This window comes from Phodopus roborovskii, unplaced genomic scaffold (genome assembly GCF_943737965.1).
Source record: "Phodopus roborovskii unplaced genomic scaffold, PHOROB, whole genome shotgun sequence".
NCBI classification, from domain to species: domain Eukaryota; kingdom Metazoa; phylum Chordata; class Mammalia; order Rodentia; family Cricetidae; genus Phodopus; species Phodopus roborovskii.
Window position 1 is genome coordinate 7,344,660 of NW_026126645.1, and position 20,341 is coordinate 7,365,000.

At 43.4% G+C, this 20,341-nt stretch overlaps 1 protein-coding gene across 1 annotated transcript in view; it reads right to left on the bottom strand.

Moving 5' to 3' along the window:
- Positions 1–20,341, bottom strand: part of Spen (spen family transcriptional repressor) — a 68,419-nt gene that overhangs the window by 20,668 nt on the left and 27,410 nt on the right. The window contains exons 4-8 of the mRNA XM_051173559.1: positions 8,036–8,196; positions 7,220–7,420; positions 4,359–4,510; positions 1,148–1,273; positions 645–758 (exon numbers count right to left, since the gene is read on the bottom strand). Coding sequence (XP_051029516.1) covers positions 645–758; positions 1,148–1,273; positions 4,359–4,510; positions 7,220–7,420; positions 8,036–8,196 — 754 coding nt within the window. The remainder of the gene's footprint in view (positions 1–644; positions 759–1,147; positions 1,274–4,358; positions 4,511–7,219; positions 7,421–8,035; positions 8,197–20,341) is intronic.

Below are 20,341 nucleotides of genomic sequence, written 5' to 3' on the forward strand. Positions count from 1 at the left end.
TTTTATGTACACTGGTGTGAAGATCCCCTGGAACTGGAGTTACAGACTGTTTATGAGCTGCCATGTGGGTGCTGGGCATTGAACCCAGGTCCTCTGGAAGAGCAGCCAGTGCTCTTTTTTTGTTTGTTTGTTTGTTTTTGTTTTGTTTTTCAAGACAGGGTTTCTCTATGGCTTTGGAGGCTGTTCTGGAACTAGCTCTTGTAGATCAGGCTGGTCTCTGACTCACAGAGACCCACCTGCCTCTGCCTCCCCAGTGCTGGGATTAAAGGCATGCACTGCCCACCACCCGGCTTGCAGCCAATGCTCTTAACAGCTGAGCCATCTCTCCAGCTCCCCCAGAATCTTATATATTTGGAAATAGTTTTAATGCTGGTGATTTTGCAATGCTAGAGACTGAACTTAGAGCCTGGCCCAACAGACCATAAATCTAAGTTTAATTTTTAAAAATACTTTTGCATAGCCTAGAAGAATGTGTTGGATCTCTTCAGCTGGAGTTCCAGGCAGGCCTGAACCACCTGGTGTGAGTGTTGGGAGTTTTTAAGGTGTAAATTATTTAAGGAACAGAGAAGACAGCAGCAGAAAGTGAGAATGGAAAGACACAACACAAGAAATACTGAGAGACAAAGTCAAGAACAAGTGCCTACCTTCACCACAGGCCCGTATCGGCAGAAATGTCGTGTTAAATACTGGTCAGACACGTTTGAAGAAAGTCCGTCTAACCACACACAGTTCGTAGGCATGCTCTTTCCAAAACCCAGCTGAAATTAAAAGAGAAAAGTCTATCACCACAGATCACAATTACTATTTAACTACAAAATTCTTAGAAAACTAGTCTTTTCTAGAAATGCTGAAAGTGTATGTGTATGTTGAACCCAGGAGCTCACACATGGTAAAGTGTGTTGTCATCAACCACTGAGCTTTAAACAACATGCCAAGTGGTTAGTATGTAATCAAAGAATAATCAAGATTTACTCCAGGGCAATCAATCCTGCCTGGCTCTGAGTGCCAGTCTCCTATGTCAAGATGGGTGCACAGAAACTTGCCTTCTGCACTAAGTAACTGTCCTTCTGTGACCCTAAAATAACAAGATAAAGTCCCCAAAACCTTAAAGCGAAATCAAATATAAGGATTTATGCACTTTGCTTACCTTGAGGCGGTTATTTCCAAGGTACTCTCCATCCATCTTCTTGATAGCCTTACACACACTAGCAATATCACAATACTGCAGGAAGGCATACTGAGGAACTCCATTCACTTTCTTAATATCAATGTCCTGAAAGAGCCAATCAATATCACTTAGCAATATGGCAATAAGGAAATAAATCAGTAAAAGCCAAGTCCACATCACATGGCTTGCTTCTTTCTACAAATCATGTTCTGGGTACCTTTAGTTCGATCATGTGTCTGAACACACTGTACACTGATCATATAAAGATCATATACCATGAAAGCCATCCCATGTGAGGCAACTATGCTGCAACTTAACATTTTAAATCTATGGTAAACAGAGAAATTCATGACAAAGGAAAGGTTGCCTACTTAGTGAAATACTAAGAAGTAATTCCCTTTGGTGTTATAGAATAATCTTTTTGTACACTGTGAAGAAGTGTCACTTGGATTAGTTTAATAAGAAGCTGACAGGCCCATAGCCAGGCAGTATTTTCAAGGCAGAGAGGACACTGGGAAGAAGAAAGGGAGCCACCAGAAGTACAGAGCAAGTAGGATGGGCAATATAGAGATAAAGTAATAAAGCCACAAGGCAGAAAGTAAATAAATAAAAATGTGGTAACTTACGTTATAAGAGCTAGTTAGAAACAAAAAAGTCTGACTACACTTTGACATTGTCATAAATCTTTAGTAGTCAAATGCCTTGATACCTGAGCTAGGTACGGTTATACATGACTTTAATCCCAGCACTCGGGAGGCAGAGGTAGGTGGATCTCTGTGAGTTTGAGACCAGCCTGGTCTACAGAGCCGGTTCCAGGACAGGCAAGGCTACACAAAGAAACCCTGACTCAAAAAAACCAAAGTAAAAAAACAAAACAAAACAAAACAATATTTGAAAAGAATAATCAAGAAATCAAGTTTTCAAGATGTGCTAATTCCATGACTACATTCATCAGTGTGTGTTCATGTGCCCACAGCCCTCACGAGTACTGGGAAGGGTAACGAAAGGCCAGCTCTAGCGCAAGGCCAGCCTGTCACACAGAGACCCTGTCTCAAAAGAGAGGACATCATATCATTTAAAAACAATGGTGTTTTTCTTCAAGTATAAAGTACAAGCAAGAGACAGGCCAACACAGAGACATAGGACACACACAGAGGACTACAGAATACACACAGAGACAGAGAAACAGAATGAACGAACACACACACACACACACACACACACACACACACACCAGCTGTCACTATCGTACACTCTTCAAGCTTACACTTCTTCACTGCTGTTCAGTCTTGAGCTGGGTGCTGTCCAGACAACGGCAGAAGAGAGCTCACAAATTTAACACCAGCTTAATGTGCATAGCCAGTTCTAGGCCAGCCAGGGATACATAATCAGATTCTGTCTTAACAGAATACAGAAACAAGGCAGGCACGGTTTCACATGTTTCACATGCCTTTGATCACAGAACTCGGGAAGAGAGTCAGGGGATGTCTGTAAGTTCAAGGCTAGGCTAGCATACATAAAGAGACCTTGTCTCAAGAACACCAAACAAATAACAATAACAAAAGTGGGAATAGGTTAGGAGTGCAGTTCAGTTGGTAAAAAGCACATGCCTAGCATGTATGAATCCCTGGGTTTGTTCTTCAATGCCTAAAAATTCCCAGTACTACAGAGGGCAGGAGCTATCATAAGTTCAGTTCACCTTTGGCTACATACAACATTGGATGGCAAGAGTGGGGTGCATAGGACCACCACTCTCTCCCTCTCTAACTTACTAATTGCTATTTTATGTTATGGGAGTTTTGCCTGTTTGTATGTCTTTGCATCACATGTGTGCAGTGCTTGCAGAGGCCAAATGAGGGCCCTGGATAATCCAAAACTACAGTTACAGATGGTCCTAAGAGCCACTGGGTGGGTGGGAGAATGGAATCAGGGTCTTCCAAAAGAGAGCCAGTACTCTGAACACTGATTCATCTTGGGGGGGGGGGGGGGGTAGACAGAAAGTTTAAAAACCAACTTGAAATTATAGAAGTATTTATTTCTTTAAAAAAAAAAAAAAAAAAAAAAAAGAGTCTCTGGCGGTAGATAGCTCAGTGGTTAAGAACAAACACTTGCTCCTCTCACAGAGGACTTGAGTTCAATTCCTAGCACCCACTTCTGGCAGTTTCTGTCTGTCTAACTGCCTGTGACTCCAACTCCTAGGATATCCTAACACCTCTGGTCTCCGGTAGGCATTAATACTCACGTGCACATATCCACAGAGACACATACATAATTAAACATCGAAGCTAGAGTGTCTTATCCCACCAGGTCCCGACACTCTTCAGCCCCAAATAAGCACGTGGACGCTATATTAATTATAAAACTGTTGGGCGATGGCTAGGGCTTCTTACTGGCTAGCTCTGTCTTAATCAATTCCTATAAATCTATGTATTTCCATATGGTCCTGGCTTACCGGAGAAATGTTACTCCTTTGTCGGCACATGGTGTCTTCTCCTGCTCTCTCTCTCTCAAGTCTCGTCTCCTATTCCCGCCTATCTATCTGCCTCCATTAGCCAAACAGTGTTTTAATCATCAGCCAATAAGAGAAACATATATACAGAAGGACATTCCCCATCAATATATGATAATTAAAAACAAAACAAACTAAAAGACTGTATAGCCCTAGCTGGCCTGGCTATATGGACAAAGTTGGCCTTGAACTCACAGAGATCATCTGCCTGTTTAACTACACAGCAAGACACTGTCTCCAAGCATTCACTTATGAGCTCTGGCTGCTCTTATAGATAACCTGAGTTCAGTTTCTAGTATGCACATGGCTGATGCCCTCTTGTAGCCTCCACAGGCACCTGGCACACACAAGGTACACAAACATATATGCAGGCAGAATGTGCATATACACACTCTCTCTCTTTTTTTTTTTAAGTCTCTTTAAAAATGTTAATTGGAGGATAAGGAAATGGCCCACACCTAGAATCCCATTACTCAGGAGGTTGAGGAAAGAATATCATTTCAAGGCAAGCTTGAAATGATACTAGTCTTTAAAATGAGACACTAGTCTTTAAAAATAAAAAAGGGGTGGCACAAAGGGGAAATATTTCATTTGTCCTCAACTATCACATATGTATATCCATGCTATGCCATGTTTATGTTCTCCCAAGATCTACAGCATTTTATCACTAAAGCAACATACCACGATTTCTCCAAAGCGCTGAAAGATGTTTCGAAGGTCATGGTAAGTAGTCGTTTTTTCAAGGTTGCCAATGAAAAGAGTTCTTGTTGCTTTGGGGTGGAATTCATCTATCCTTTCATCCAAGGGCCGAAATTCATTTTCACTTTCTGTTTCTGTGAGTGGATGGGCAGAACAGAACAGAACAGAACAGGGTGCTTTAATACATTCTCTAATATGTAATTTACTCATTTGGGGAAATATGTGCTTAACAAACTGTCATTCTGGGCATGGTGGACAGACCTGTAATCTCAGCACTCAGGAAACAGTTGTGACAGGACTGCTAGTTCAAGACCAGCCTTGCTATACAGTAGACACTGTCTCAGACAAACAAGGGAACATGCAAAAACTGAAGATATTTTTCAAAGAATTTAACAGGAACTTTTCTGCTTAAAGACACACCTGGACACCATTTTTTTTTTTTTTTTTTTTTTTTTTGAGTTAATTTCTTTATTTACTTTGTGTGCATTGATGTTTTGTCTGCATGCACGTCTGTGTGGAGGTGGCAAATCCTTTGGGACTGGAGCTACAGACAACTGTGAGCTGCCATGTGCATGCTGGGAATTGAACCTGGGTCTTCTAGGAAGAGAAACCAGTGAGTGCTCTTAACTTCTAAGCCATCTCTCCAGCCCCCAACAGGAAAAATTTTATTTGCTTGTTTTTGTTGTTATTTTTAGGTTTTCACCATGCAGTCCTAGTTGGCCTTCAGTGAGTTGTACTGAATGCTGAGATTAAAGGAATAAACCACAATGACATTTATTATTATAGTGTGTGTGCATGACATATGAGTTTGGGCATGTGTGGAGGTCCATTCACCTCTACATGGGTCCTGGGGATAGACTCAGGTCATCAGACAAGTGCCTTTTACCCTCTGGTCTTAACAGAATATGAAACTATTACCTGGCTAGGCATGGTGAAACACCTCTGTAGTCCTAGCACTCAGAAGGCAGATGCAAGAGAATTGAGGGTTCAAGACCAGCCTGTGCCACATAGGGAACTCCAGGCAAGTTTGGGCTTCATAGGGCAATCCTATCTCAAACAAAAACACATATACTCTACAATCTAAAAGGACAACTACAACTCAGCAGAAAACAGTCCCACCACATTAGTTTCATTTACTTTCAAGATCTTAATGATGGTCAACATTTCATGTTTACCACATTGATAGTAATTATGACTACAACAACAATAATTTAAATGTCTAAGTCATGACTTTAGGGGATGGAGAAATGACCCCAAAGTTAAGCACTGGCTGCTCTTGCACCAGACATGTGTTCAATTCCCAGCACCCATAGCAGCTCACAAACCATCCAGTTCCACGGGATCCAACACTGTTCAGCTTCTGTGGATACCAGGCACATACATAGTGCACAGACACAACACTTATACAAATACAATACTAAAATAATTGCTTTAAAAAGACATTTAGATACAAGAATGAGTATGTGTAAAGGGACTAAAGTGGCATCTGTGAGCTCTCTCTCTCTCTCTCTGGTTTTTTTTTTTTTTTTTTTTTTGTGTTATATGGTCCCCAATGACATCCAAAAGGTTTCTATTTTTTATGATAAAAGCCTTGCCTTAACTTCTAATTTAATTGCAGCCCTTTGCTAAAGCTCCATTATTAATTCTGTCTGAGACACAGACACTCAAGGTTTTGATGATAATTATAACTCAGCACATGTTCTCTACTTTTAAAAATGTAAAACAAAGCCATCAAAAACGTAAGTAGACAGGCTAAGGATACAGCTCAGAAGTGGAGCTCTGTGTAGCACGCACGCACGCACGCACGCACGCACAAAATGAAAGTAGGCATGGGAGACACATTCCTTTACCCCACTAGGTGAAGGTGGGAGGAACAGGAGTTCAAGGCTAGTCTGAGCTCTATGAAACCTTGCTTTAAACAAACAAAATTGCTGGGTGGTGGTGGCTCACGCCTTTAGTCCCAGCACTCAGGAGACAGAGGCAGGCAGATCTCTGTGAGTTCCAGGCAGGCCAGCCTGGTCTACAGAGCTAGTTCCAGGACAGAGTCGAAAGCTACACAGAAAAAAAACTCTGCCTCAAAAACAAAAACAAAATTAACAAATAAGAGATGAACTGAGCATCGAGACACACACCTGTTGTCCCAGCTCTTGGGAGGTTGTAGGCAATAAATGTTGAATTTAAGGTTAGCTTTGGTTATGTTAAGACTCATTCTCAAAAGGATGAACAACAGCCCAACTCTTCCTGAGTGTGAGGGTTTTCTAGATTAGGTTAGTCTAGGTGGGAAGGACCACCCTAAATGCGGGTGGTCCAGCTCCATTCAGGTGCTCATGCTATGACAAGTCACATTCCCACAGGACCCTCAGCTGAGCCTAGCTTAAGGCTGCCAGGGCCTAGGGCTCTGATCCTAAAACTTGGTAAAAGACATTCCACACTCCTTAACATTTTAAGTTCCACTCATCTAGAATAGCAGACCTAATTTATGCTGGGGAAAATGCAAATGACTCCCTCAAATGGTATTAATATGGAGTTTGCTTTCCTAATGCAAATCTTGTCGTCATGCTTGTATCTCAACCACTCCCATCCTTTGGGAAATGCTGACTCTACAAATGGCCTGAAGCTGCACTCCAGACTCTAAGGGAAGTCATTTCCCTTGCAGAGGTAGAACCAGCAACACCACCACTACCCACACCAGCTCAGTGGGCTTCATTAAGGTGACCCAAGACCTTGGCTGCCTGCCTTTTAAAAGCTAAGACACTGGGCCGGTAAGTTAAGAAACAAAACTAGAATTGTGCCCACCCTTAATTGCCCCTCATACTAGACAGAACCCCACATCCTGTCCTTACCTGGCCCTATCCATGCAGTCACCTCGATCTGCATGCCAAAGAAAAGTTTTCCCTTTGAGGCGGTGAGTGCTTTCTCTTGGTCCTCTTGCTGCCGGAAGAACACCAGCCCGTACCTCTCCTCGGAGGCCCCATGGATCTGCACGGAAGTCACCTTGCCAAATTTCTTAAACTCGTGGAAAAGGCCATCTTTAAGGCTTGTGTCTTACAAAGACAAAAAGAAAACAAGAACATTTTCTCATGTTAGCTATAATATAACCCTACAGCAGATTATTCCATCAAAGCTCAAATATTTAATCAAAAGCAAAGAGGTTTTGTCTGTATTCGTGTTCTTCGCGTACATGTAAATATGTGTATGCATTGTCCATAAATAAAATGCCATCTGACATTTCTGTGTGCGAGGGGACTGAACTGGAGAGCAGAACCTGCCGCTCGCTCGGCAGCTCTGCTTACTTTTCTGAGTTCTAACTCCCAAGTCTAACCCTAATCTTCCTTCCTGGCTGTGTTGCCAACCATGCAGCTGTTTGCAGACCAGTCCATGCTGATCCTGCCTGCGCCCTCAAGAGGCCCAGGGTTCTATTCTCCTCTTTCTCCCTTCTCCCGACAAAGCCAAGATGTTAAGATGTGCCTTGCCCTCCCTGTTGTTCGCTCTCAAGCTTTAGGAAATAAACCACATGCAATTATAATAATCACTTGGTTTTTGTTCATGGCATTAAGTGATAATGAGGCACAGAAACACCACACATGAAGTCAAGTCACCCATTCTAGCTCATCAATGAGCTGCACTCTCAACAGCTGGGAGGAAATTGCACTCATTACCTGTAGATCGTACTGGAAGATTCTGAACTTTGATCCCAAAACTTTTCCGGGGCTCATCTTTTTCAAGAGACGAAAGCAACTGGGAAGTGGGTGCGGGGACTGCAGCAGATTGAACTGACCGGGCCGGCGAGTCATCGCTTGAGGTGCTGCTGGAGTCAGTGCTGCAGAGCAGGAAAAACAACAAAGAAAACCCAGGGACAGCAGTGTCAGAACAAACAGGAAAGGAGCCACACATGACACACCACCCAAAAGCAAGCAGGAGCTAACAGCCACACTGAGGCTGAGGGTGCTGGAGTGAGTGTCTCACACTCAGTCTTCAGAGGGAGAAGGGAGAAGGTAACTCCACACTGGCCTGGGGTGGGGGAAAGGGACATTCTTTCACCAACATGGGCAACTGCTACTTCTATGGCTGATGTCACTTTCCTCTTCCAGGTCCAGTGAGTCTAGTGAGAGGCAAGCAGGAGCACTGGGTCTGTAATCCTACACTCTAGGGGATATGGCACTAAGATTTGAGAGTTCAAGACTAGCCTGGGCTATAAAGCAAGACCTTACCTTCAACAACAACAACAACAACAAAAAAAAAAAAAAGGCAAAGAAACTGTGTGTGATTCCCAAGAACATTAAGAGTAACAACCCTGACAGAACACTGGTAGTTAGTCAGCTCTGGAGTCACAGTTAAGAGTAAATATTAGTTCAGAGAGCCTGCACATTTCTTGGACAAACCACTTAACCTCACAGTGATAAGACTAAAGTCAAACAAAGTTTGTTACTTTCAAGGACACACTACAGGAACCTCAAAGTAACAACAGCACCAACTTTTAAGAATTTCATGCATGAGCTGGGTGGTAGTGACACTCTGGAGGCAGAGGCAGGCAGACCTCTGTGCGTTCCAGGCCAGCCTGGTCTACAGTGTGAGTTCAATGACAGCCAAGGATACACAGAAAAAACTCTATCTCTCCAAAAACCCAATCTACACAGCCAGATCTACATAGCAAGATCTTGTCTTAAACAAAAGCAACAACTAGGCAAATGATGGTGGCGCCCACCTTTAATCCCCAACACTTGGAGGCAGAGGCAGGTGGATCTCTGTGAAGTCAGCCTGGTCTACAGAGCCAGTTCCAGGACAGCTAGGGACTATTTCACAGAGAAATCCTGACTCAAACAAACAAACAAACAAACAAAAAAAGCAACTACTAAACATGGACAAGACCCTAAACTCTGGCTTTGGAAATAGCCGGGTAACAAGTTATATACAAGTCCACATCAATGAAATGTAGACAAGAGGGTAGACCGCTGAATGGATTAAAAGTGTTTGCCCGACATCATGAGTCTATTACTGAGGAAGTTCATACGGTAGAAAGAGGATCAATGCTGCCCGGCTGTCCTTTACATCCACAGGCACACAATCGCGTGTGCACTGGGAAGGCAGAAGCAGGTGGATGCCTCTGAGTTTGAGGCAAGCCTGATCTACACAGAGAGTTACCAGTGAAGGCTATATAGCAAGACCCTGTCTCAAAAAAATAAAAAACAAAACAAACAAACAAAAAGCTAAACAGATATAATCTGTTAGGCATGATGGCTCAAATGCCAGTCCCACGCCAGCTCCAGCCTCAGACTGAGACCCTGTAGTTAAAGAGAGTTTGAGTGATGCAGATATAATCTGAAGCAATAATCTTACTTGTATTTTCCTCCTCTCTCCCTCCCTCCCTCCTTCCCAGACAGGTTCTCTCCACATAGCCCTGGTTATCCCAGAACTCACTATATAGACCAATATGGCCTTGAACTCAAAAGCTGAGATTAAAAGCCTACGCCAGTGCTCAACTCTGAATCAGTAATTTTTAGTGACTTCTCATCAGGTAGCTAACTTCTTTCTTCTATATAATTCATAAGCTTGAACCAGAGGGAAGGTGTGCTAAGTGGATTTTTCCACCAGGCTTAGACAATTCAAAACCCCACAGTATCTGGTACTTTCCTCAGATACAGAAGAATCATCCTCTGCAATACAGAACAAGACAGAATGTATCCATGCTCCAGGACAGACTCCCCTCTTTTTTCTGAGATAGGGTTTCTTCACACAGTGCAGGATAGAGTGTAACCCATGATCCCCCTGCTAGTTAAAGCACTGGGGATACAGGTGCACAGTACTAAAGCCAGAATTTTGCTTTTTTTTTTTTTTTTTTTTAATTTATTTATTTTTTAAAACAAGGTCTTATAATCCATGCAGACTTCAAACTCTTCACTCCTAAAGTGTCTGCCTCTACTTTGTGAGTGCTAGGAATATAGATGTGGGCCACAATACTTGGCATTTTTCCAGTTGCTCCTTTTCATAACCTTCCAACCCCAACAACACTAATGATCTCTCCACACCAGACCCTCTAGTCAAGGGCAGGGTACACTGTCCTATCACATTTGTTTGCTTGCTTGCTTGCTTGCTTATTTATTTATTTGGGTGTGGGGGGTGTTGCACATGAAACATGCCACGATGTGTGTGGAGATCAAGACATTTTCAGGAGTCCTTGTTTTCCTTCCACAATGACAACTTCTAAAACTACACTAAATGGAAGCTAGATTTCAAATTATGCTGGCATCACTTGATTACAGGAAACAGTAAAAAGGTAAAATGCAGAGTTTCTCTTTCTACCAACATCAAGGCCGAACAAGCTGATTTTGCTTGTTCTCCAAGACAAGGTAGTGTGGCTGTCCTGGAACTCAATCTCTAGACCAGGCTGGCCTCAAACTCGGGGATCCATCTGCCTCTGTTCTACCCTCCCATGTGTGCACCACCACACCCAGCTTGCAGATGACATTACTTTTAATTGTGAAACAAATAACAATCAAAATACATAGCACTGTAACCACTGTTAACAAAGATGACATGAATGAAAACCATTCCAATCATTTTAATATGGACTCTGCAGTAAGCTTTTCTTCACTTGAACTGGAGTTTAAGGTAATGGATTTTATTTCCTCACCAAAGTATCATCATCATCATCGCTTTGGTTTTACAAAACAGACTTCTCTGTGTAGCCCTGGTTGTCCTGGCTGAGAAAACTGATATATTAAAAGACTAGAGCTGTGTTTTTATCAGGGAACTATACAGAATAGCTTTTGGAAAAGAGGAAAAAGAACAGTGATTAAGTTAGCAAAGAAAAACTCATAGAGTAGCAGAGCTAGAAGCAGAAAACAAACACCTACCCAGCAATAATTCCTGCTGACAGAAACAAATAGTAACAATTTATATTGGTCCTAAGGTTTTGGGTTTTAACAGTTACTGGGGACAGACTCCAGGGCCCTCACACATGCTAGTCAAGTAAAGTACTGGACCACTGAACTGCGTCCCCAGACCAAAGACTTTAAAGAATGCCTGATTTGCCAGGCAGTGTTGACACATGCCTTTAATCCCTGAGAGAGGGACAAGCCAGGGAGCTATCAAGCAACACTGGCTGGTTTAAGAGGACGGACTGATGAGCGTAGTGTTTAAGGGGCCAGGGAAAGTATAGCTGTCAGCTGTGGCAGCATAACAAATTCCCCTCCTTGCCTTGAATCCCAACAGAGGTAGGCAGATCTCTTATTTGGGCCAGTATGGTCTACAGAGCAAGTTCCAGGACAGCCAAAGCTACACAGAGAAACCCAGTCTCGAAAAAAAACAAACAAAGCCAGGTTTTAGCAGAAGATGATGTTTAAGACTAAATATGTACTATGACGTCATTCTTCAGAATGCAGTGACAGCTACAGCCAGATTTTTGAAGCTAATGGTTCTCTGTGCAAGTTATGTAAAATATAGGACTAGTTCATCACAAAGTGCTGCATAATAAACAATGAACTAACAACTAACACAAGCAGCTGGGTACAATGTAGCTCAGCAATAGAGCACTTGCCTAGAATAGTTCAGACTCTGGTGTTAACATCTGGCAACATTAAGACAATAAAATAAAATGTTCCCCATGTCCAAGTGCTCAAGCACTGTCACTGATATCCAGACTGCTACATGATACAGGGATATTCTACTACTATGAAGCCTTCCCCTTCCTGAGAAGAGTCTTGTTAAACTGCCTAGGCTGGCCTTGAACTTCCTATATACCCAGGCAGGTCAGAACACTGGACCTTCTTTCTTTTCATTTATTTATTTTTTTTAAAGATGTATTTATTTATTATGTATACAGTATTCTATCTACATATAACCCTGCAGGCCAGAAGAGGGCAGCACATCTCATTACTGATGGTTGTGAGCCACCATGTGGTTGCTAGGAATTGAACTCAGAACCTCTGGAAGAACAGTCAGTGGTCTTAACCTCTGAGCCACCTCTCCAGCCCCAACACTGGACCTTCTACTCTAAGCTCCCCCTGGCCCTGACTCCCACCCCAAATCAAAGAAAGGAAGCAAGAAAGAGTATTGTGTGGGAAATAAGATTCAGGGACACAATATAGGCTGATTGATGTTTATTCGGGAAGAAATCACTTACACCAGAAACAGATGACTGCTGTAGGTTCCTGCTCCAAGGATGCCCTTGTATGCTCTCTGTCTCCGACCAGGTAGTAAGAGAACGAGCTGGGGTCTGGGAACCCAGGCCTAGCCCCACCAGTCACGTCCACACCTGTTCCCACGCCCCAATGGGTGCGGTCGGTGCAACAGGTGCGGGTGGGGTGGATATCTCCCTACAATTCCCCTTTTAGCCTAAAGAAAAGATTTAGGCTTGATATAAAACTATATACAAGGACAGTAAATGCCAAGTATGATCTAGGAGAAAGAAAAGTAAGAACATGCACACTTAAGACCTATTGCCAGTGAGGTAACAAGAGCAAATGGCCAAAACTACATATCCAGTCCTAGATGAAGGCATAACAGAGATTACTACAGAGTTGTCCCTAAGCTGGAAAGTTTAATTCTTGTACCTAATATTTCTAACTAGGAAGAGAGAACAATAATTGTGACATTCTCTAATCTTCTTCACCCTCATCGAAGACCTGAGAAGGAAGATAACAATACTAGCGTAGGTAGGAAGTGCAGTTGAGCAACTCTTCCAAAAGGAGCGGTGAAGACAGAAACAGCAGGCTACCTGGACAGTCACCCAAAGTCTCACAGCGACGTTGGTGCAACCAGCTTTGGCTAAGGCCTAGAATACCCGACTGAACAACACAGAAGCAGAGAAGCAGAAGGGCTGCCTTACCCTGGCTTGGCAAGGTTCAGTAGTCTCCTGTGTTTGTCTCCTGCGGGCACAGTATGACAGCACGTCCAGTCAGCCGTTGAGGTGGGAGCACCTGTCCCCACGCCCCAATTGGCATGGTCAGTGCAACAGGTGCAGGCATGGTGGCTATCTCACTACAAAAGAGTGCTGGGGCAATCAGGCACGCAGGCATCTCCTTAACGGGGCACAGCTGCAATATTCCACACTAGGGAGGTTGAGGCAAAAGGACTGCAAGTCCAGGACCAGACTGACCTGCACAAGATCTTATCCCCAAGACAACAACGAAGTATTGCTCAGCCTTACAAAGGAATGCTATGTAACAAGGTGGATGAATCTTGAAACATTACGCTAAATGAAATGAGCTGGATGAAAAGGATAAATGTACGGTCCTATGACTTATTTAACGGTACCTACACTGGTTCAAAACTCAGCAACAGGGCTGGAGATATATCAGTGGTAGAGTGCTTGCCTTGTGTGTGAGACCTTAGGTATGATTCCCCAGCACAGAACAGGGTCAAAAAAAAAAAAAAAAAAAAAAAAAAAAAGTGTGACTGAAGGTAAATGTTAATCCCTAGAGGCTGATGGAAGAATTGGGAATTACTGTTTAGTGATTTTTAAAAAAAGGAAAAAATTGTCAAGAGCCAGTTGGAAAGACAGCTTCCTGGGTAAGGGCACCTACTACCACACTTGATGACCAAGTTCAATCCCTAGGCCCTTATATGTAGTGGGATCATCTTTTTATACACTGTGAGGAGGTCTCTGCCAAGGCACCTTCTGATTGGTTTAATAAACAACTGAATGGCCAATAGCTAGGCAGGAGAGGATAGGCAGGACTTCCAGGGAGAGAGAAAAACTTGGAGTAAGAATCTGAGAGGTGGGGGATTCTCCAGACGTGGAGTAAGTGGGACACACAATAGTGAGCGGTAGTAACTAGCCATGTGGCAGAATGTAGATGAATATAAACAACTTAATGTAAGCTACAAGAGCTAGTTGGGAACAAGCCTAAGCTAAGGCCAAGCTTTCATAGTTAATGATTCCCTGTCATTATTTGGAAGTTAGAGGTCCAAGCAAGTCTGGCTATACTTGTAGTACAAAGTAAGTTGTCCTCTGACCTCGGTACACACACCATAGCATACATGTCTACAAGCACATAAACACATAACACCTTAAAGTTTCAAGTGCTGGCACATAAGCATTGGATCCAGTTTCAAAATCTACCATTCTGATAATAGCTTTTTAAAAAAAAAAAAAAACCCCAGCATATGGCTTTGTTAATATACTACAAAGAATACTGTGCCATTTTCTGGTGGGCTGTACTGGACACTAAAATTCCTTAACTAAGAATTTTATTTCACTTACATGAACATGTACCCTTATGTGTACATGTGAGGCCATGAATTTGACAGGGAGTGTCTTTCTCAATCACTCTCTGCCTTTTTTCATCCATGTATTGTGTATGGATGTTCTGCTGACACAGTGTTGGATCCCCTGGAACTGGAGCCACCACACGGGTGTTAGGAATTGAAGCCTGGTCCTCTGGAAGAGCAGCCGATGCCCTTAACCCCTAAGCCATCTCCCAAGTCCCGTCACCTCATTTTTTAAGACAGGGTCTCTCAATGAAACTGGCTTATCAGCAAGCCCCCAAGACACTGTCCCTCCTTTCCAGTGCTTTTTACAAACGACTACCTCCAAAAGCTCCGTAACCAAGCACTGCTACTGCTTGGCGTTCAGCTGGGCTTTTGTTTGCTTTTGTCCTGTGTTCAGATTCCGCCTCAAAGTACAAAATGCAGTGGGTTGTAACGAGTATGGTTTTTCCTCCCGCTGCCAGTCTTGTCCCGACGCTGCGCCTGCCCCAATTAACACACAGAGACTCTGTATTTGATATAATCCTGTTGGCCAGTTACTAGTGTCTTATCTGCTAGCTCTATCTTAGAGCGGAGGAATGGCGGTTCTGTTCTCTCCAGTCTCTCCATCTTGACTCCTCCTTACTCCTTCCTCTCTCCTTCTTGTCTCCTAGTCCCTCCTATCTTCCTTTCCTATTGGCCAACAGTGCTTTATTCATTAACCAGTATGAGAAACATATACAGAATGACATCTCCCATCATCTCCTCCTTTCTGTCTAAAATAAAAAGAAGGGTTTAAACCTTAACATAACAGAATATATCACATAACAGTTATCAAATAAGAATCACAGTTAACACTATTTAGTTCACTAACATTTAGCAAAATTTGAAGAAAATATTCCATCATCTATCCTATCTTTGTGTGTCTAAAGTCTCTGTAACTTATCTTTAATACTAAGGAAAACTATAACTATAACTATCTGTCTTCAACTCCTTCAAAGACCACAGAAGGATAATATATAAACTCTAGAAATGACAGAGACATCTTGCCTTTTCAGTCACCTGAAGTTCTTTTGTAATCTTCCATCTTCAGCCCATAGGCCATAGTGTGTCTGGCAGACTCTTCAGCAAAGCAGGAAACTTTAAATTGTCTTTTTGTATTGGCAGTTTGTCAGTCACTTTTCTATGTGTCCTGCAGACTGTCTGGCAAACTCTTCCATGAAGCAGGAACCCTGTAGCAATGTCCATCTTGAATCAGCAGTCACTTTTCTGTGGGTCCTGCATGTCCAGTTTATACAGCATAAAGTCAAACAGTCCAGACAAGAGCAGTATCTTGTCCAAATGGCTAGTCTTGCCATATTGGAAGTAAACTCCATAACGAGTTTCTTCAATGTCCATCTTCCTTTCTGACGCAGGTGGTGTTGCCAGGAGCATTTTATGTCTCACTGTCAAGAAAAACCCTAAACCATTTTAAATGCCATATTCTGTAGGTCTTTGAAAGGTTTGAAGAATGCCTACCCATCTCAAATACATGTCTGTATATCTAGAAATCTTAACTAACTTAACTATAATATCTGACTATCATAGGTACTATCTATAATCTGTATTGAATTATACATTACATTTCTAAATGAGCTATATAAACACAATACATAAACAAGAGAAATATACATATCACAAAATTGACCTTAAATTGTATCAATAAATGAAAATCTATTACAAAACAAAGTATTCATATCTATACCATAATCCCCTTTTTACCATTAAAAGGAGATTGGTTGTTGTCATTAACCATTTATAACCAACCCCATTTAAATGAAAACAAACATTTATAAACAATATTTGGGAATTTGGGTGTCGTTCTTTCCAACTTTCTGTTGATAGGGGGCGCTGTCATTGGATCCTAAGAAGACGCAGATATCCTGGCTGTAGTCTGCAAGGCTGCCTTGTTCAAGCTGCTTTGAATGTTGGATCACCAGGAACTCTGTTTCAAGGGGTCTGGCTTGATCAAACCACATTAGTCTGGAAGGAATCCACAGTTCTACCTTCTCCAGAGTCTCCATCTTGACCCCTCCTATCTCCTTACTACTTCCTCTTTCCTCCTTCTCTCCTAGTCCCACCTATCTTACTTTCCTATTGGCCAACAGTGCTTTATTCATTAACCAGTATGAGAAACATATACAGAATGACATCTCCCATCATGGGTGAAGTAAGAAACTGTTTTATACTGTCTCACTTTTGGGAACCAACACTGGCCATGGAGTACTTTCAGTTTAAATTCTAAAGGCTGAGAGCCCAGGTAGTTACCACAGGCTGGCAATCCTCTTGAGATTCAGAAAGCAGGCTGGAGGCACAGAACCTGCCTGGTCCCGGGTTCCATCCCAACACTGCATGTGCATGTGTTCGTGCCTGTTCTTCAGAAAACCTGCTACCCAGGTAACCGTCTAAGCAAAAGCTCAAATAATGCCCGCTAGGATGGCACAAACTTAGAATCCCAGCACTTACAGGGCAGCCTGAGCTACCTGTGTCCTCCCCCCTCCCCAAAAAAAAAGCATCACGCACAACTACTCTCCATAGATAAGGCAAACACGCCTGAAGAACAAGAACACCTTTCTTTTTGTTTTGTTTTTCAAGACAATTTCTCTGTATTGCTTTGGAGCCTATCCTGTAGACCAGGCTAGCGTTGAACTCACAGAGACCCGGCTGCGTCTGCCTCCCGAGTGTTGGGATCAAAAGCGTGTTCCACCAATGCCTGGCTCAAGACCACCTTCTTCACAGCAGTAGTATTAGAACATCCAGAGGCTGCCAAGGTCAGTGCATGCGAGGGGCACAGAAGAGGAGTTGACAAGACTGCTCCACTGTTGTGGGACATTTGTACCCTGTGTGAGAGTGTATTGATGTGATTGATGTAACAAAAGGCTCAACAGCCAAGCTAGGCGGGGGATATAGGCGGAACTTCCAGGCAGAGAGAGGAAGTGAATAAATCTAGCTACATCAGATGCCAATGAGACATGGACATACAGAATGAAAGGTAAAATGCCACGAGACAAAAGGTAGGTTAATATAAATGGGTTAACTAAAGTTGTAAGAGCTAATGGGACAAGTCTAAGCTAAGGCTGAGCTTTCATAATTAATAGTAAATCTCTGTGTAACCACAGAGCTGGCAGTACTGAGAAACACTCAGCACACTACACAGTACGTTTAAGGGGTGTTTAAGGTGCATAACAAGTACTGGTGAGCGGGGGCTGAGGGAACCTAGAGGTTAGCATGGACCTCGATAGGCTGGTGGGCAACTCTGGTGTATGTTAATTGGATCGCCTTATGTCCTCCTGCGAGGATAAGGGTAAGGGAAATGGCTCCTCTAGGTAGGTGAGAAACGCGTTACTGTGCAACCCTCCCTCCTGTGGACCAGGCTGGGCTCCTTTCTGGGTATCTGCAGCCTTTTGGAATTTGGGGAATTGGAAAGTTTGCTTTGTACTTGACGGAAGACTGATGAGAAAGTGTCCAGCGTTGATCTCGTCATAATGGGATTTGCTTATTAACTTAACTGTGTAGTCTGTAAAATCAACCAGAATGCTTAAAAAGGCATGAACCAAGACAGCACACAGATCAAATAGGATATGGGATGGAGAGGCTTTTGTTTTAGGAGGTATCTTTTTGCTTTCTTTGCAACAGTCTGTCTCAGTTATTGCTTTGTTGCTATGATGAAACATTATGACCAAGACAATTTTAAAAAGAATGCATTTAATTAGTGCCTGCTTAGAGTTTCAAAGGGTTAGTCCTTGAACACGATGGGAGGCATGGCAGCGGGTAGGCAGGCAGGGCACTGAGGCAGTGGCTGAGATCTTACCGCGCTCTGAAGGCACAAAGCAAAGAGCAGGAGTGGACCCGCTGAAGGGCCCTGAAGCGCCAGAGCCCGCCTACCGTGTGCTCCAACAGCCACACCTAACCCTAACCAAACAGTCCCACTCATTGGGGACTACGCATTCAGACATGTGAGCCTGCGGGAACCATTCCCATTCAAACCGAGGCTTGCTAGGCAGTCCTGGCTGGCCTCTGCCCTTTAGGTGCTGGTTATAACCCATGTCTTTCTTTTTCCTTCTTAATATTCAGTATCTCATCCTGTACCTCACTGGGGACCCTTAGGCTCTTGAGTGCAGAGACTCCAGGTGGTGGTCACGACATCCAGAAAAGTACAGGGTTCTCAATGCAGATGAAATCCCAGCTGGATATATCTGATGTTGCCTGTATCAGTGTGCTGAGATTTTTGTCCTCTTCCAATTTAACCTTGGCACTGACTCTCTTTCCTATCCAGGACAAGAGAGAAGCTTGCTTCTGCCTACTTCTGAACTGTGTTTGGAAGCAGTGTCAGGTCCAAGAGGTCTGAAAGGCACTAAACTACCCTCGAGACAGCATAGGTTTTACAGCTTGAGGCACTGGTTTATTTTTAAATGATTACAAATTATTAGAAACATCAGCCTAAAACTGTTCCCTTTAAATGTAAACATTTCTTTAGAATATTTACTCCCCCCCCCACACACACACAAAACTATAGTGCAAAATGGCTGCAAGCACCATGACACAGCACATTGAAAAGCGCTGTCCTTCCTGAAAATGAGCAAGGGCATGAAACGCCCTCAGCATTCAGTCTATGGATGTATTCTGGAGCAACACGGGTACCTGTCCATCTCCCTCTAGTCCCATCCAGCACGACTCCACGGTATATCCACAGACCTACTCCGTAAAAACCTCCATTGAAGATTGTCATCACTTTAAAACACCCTTCACATTACCATTCTTCTCCATGTGGAAAATATATTTTTAGCCAGATGTGGTGACACAGAAAGAAGTGAGGCCAGGGGGCTGGAGAGGGGCTCTGTGGTTAGCAGCCCTAGCTTGAGGGCCAGAGTTCAGATCCCAGGACTTGCACCCTTCACACACACACACACACACACACACACACACACACACACTGTTCAGGCAGGTCTGAAATACAGTGAAATTCTGTCTCAAGAAAAGGGGGAAGGGCCCTGGGGATGCAGCGTGAGTGGGAAAAACCCACTCAGAAGCATAAAATCTAGCTTCCATTCGCATCACTAAAAATAAAAAGTGGCGAGGAATTACTAAATAAAAAGGTGAGAATCAGGTTTCTCACACCTACAGCCCACCACTCAAAAGGTGGAGGAGGGAACGAGGGTCAGAATTTCTAGGTCATCCTCCTTAAAGCAGAGGCCAACCTAGGTAATCCCCACACTCGCACTCGGGAGACAGAGGCAGTGGAGTTCTCGGAGTTTTAAGCTATCCTGGCCTACAGAGTAAATTATAGGACAGTCAGGGATACATAGTGAGCCTGGCCTACGGGGGGAGGGGGACAAAAAAAGAAAAACTACAAAGAAGCTCAGATTTGCCCCAACTTATTTTAATTCCTCTCAACCTAACAAACCCAAAGCAACCCCAGCACTAAGCCAAGGGAAAAGGACTGAAAGCCTGACTGAGCTTTAAAAGCAGCTCCCGGAGCACGGGCAGAACCTCATTTTTGGGGGCTCTGGACTGTGGCCCGCCTCTAGGCTCGCTGGGCCCCGCCCCTGCGAGCACACCCACGCCACACCCACGTCACCAGCCCTGTGGCAGCCTAGGCTCCTAAGCCCAGCAATGCCACAAAGAAGGCAATCGCTGGTGAAACAAGGAAGCCTCCAGGAGGTGGCAAATAGCCAGCTCAAACCGGATAATTCCAGTTCAGGCTGGTTCCAGACACAACCACACAGTCCCTAGCTTCC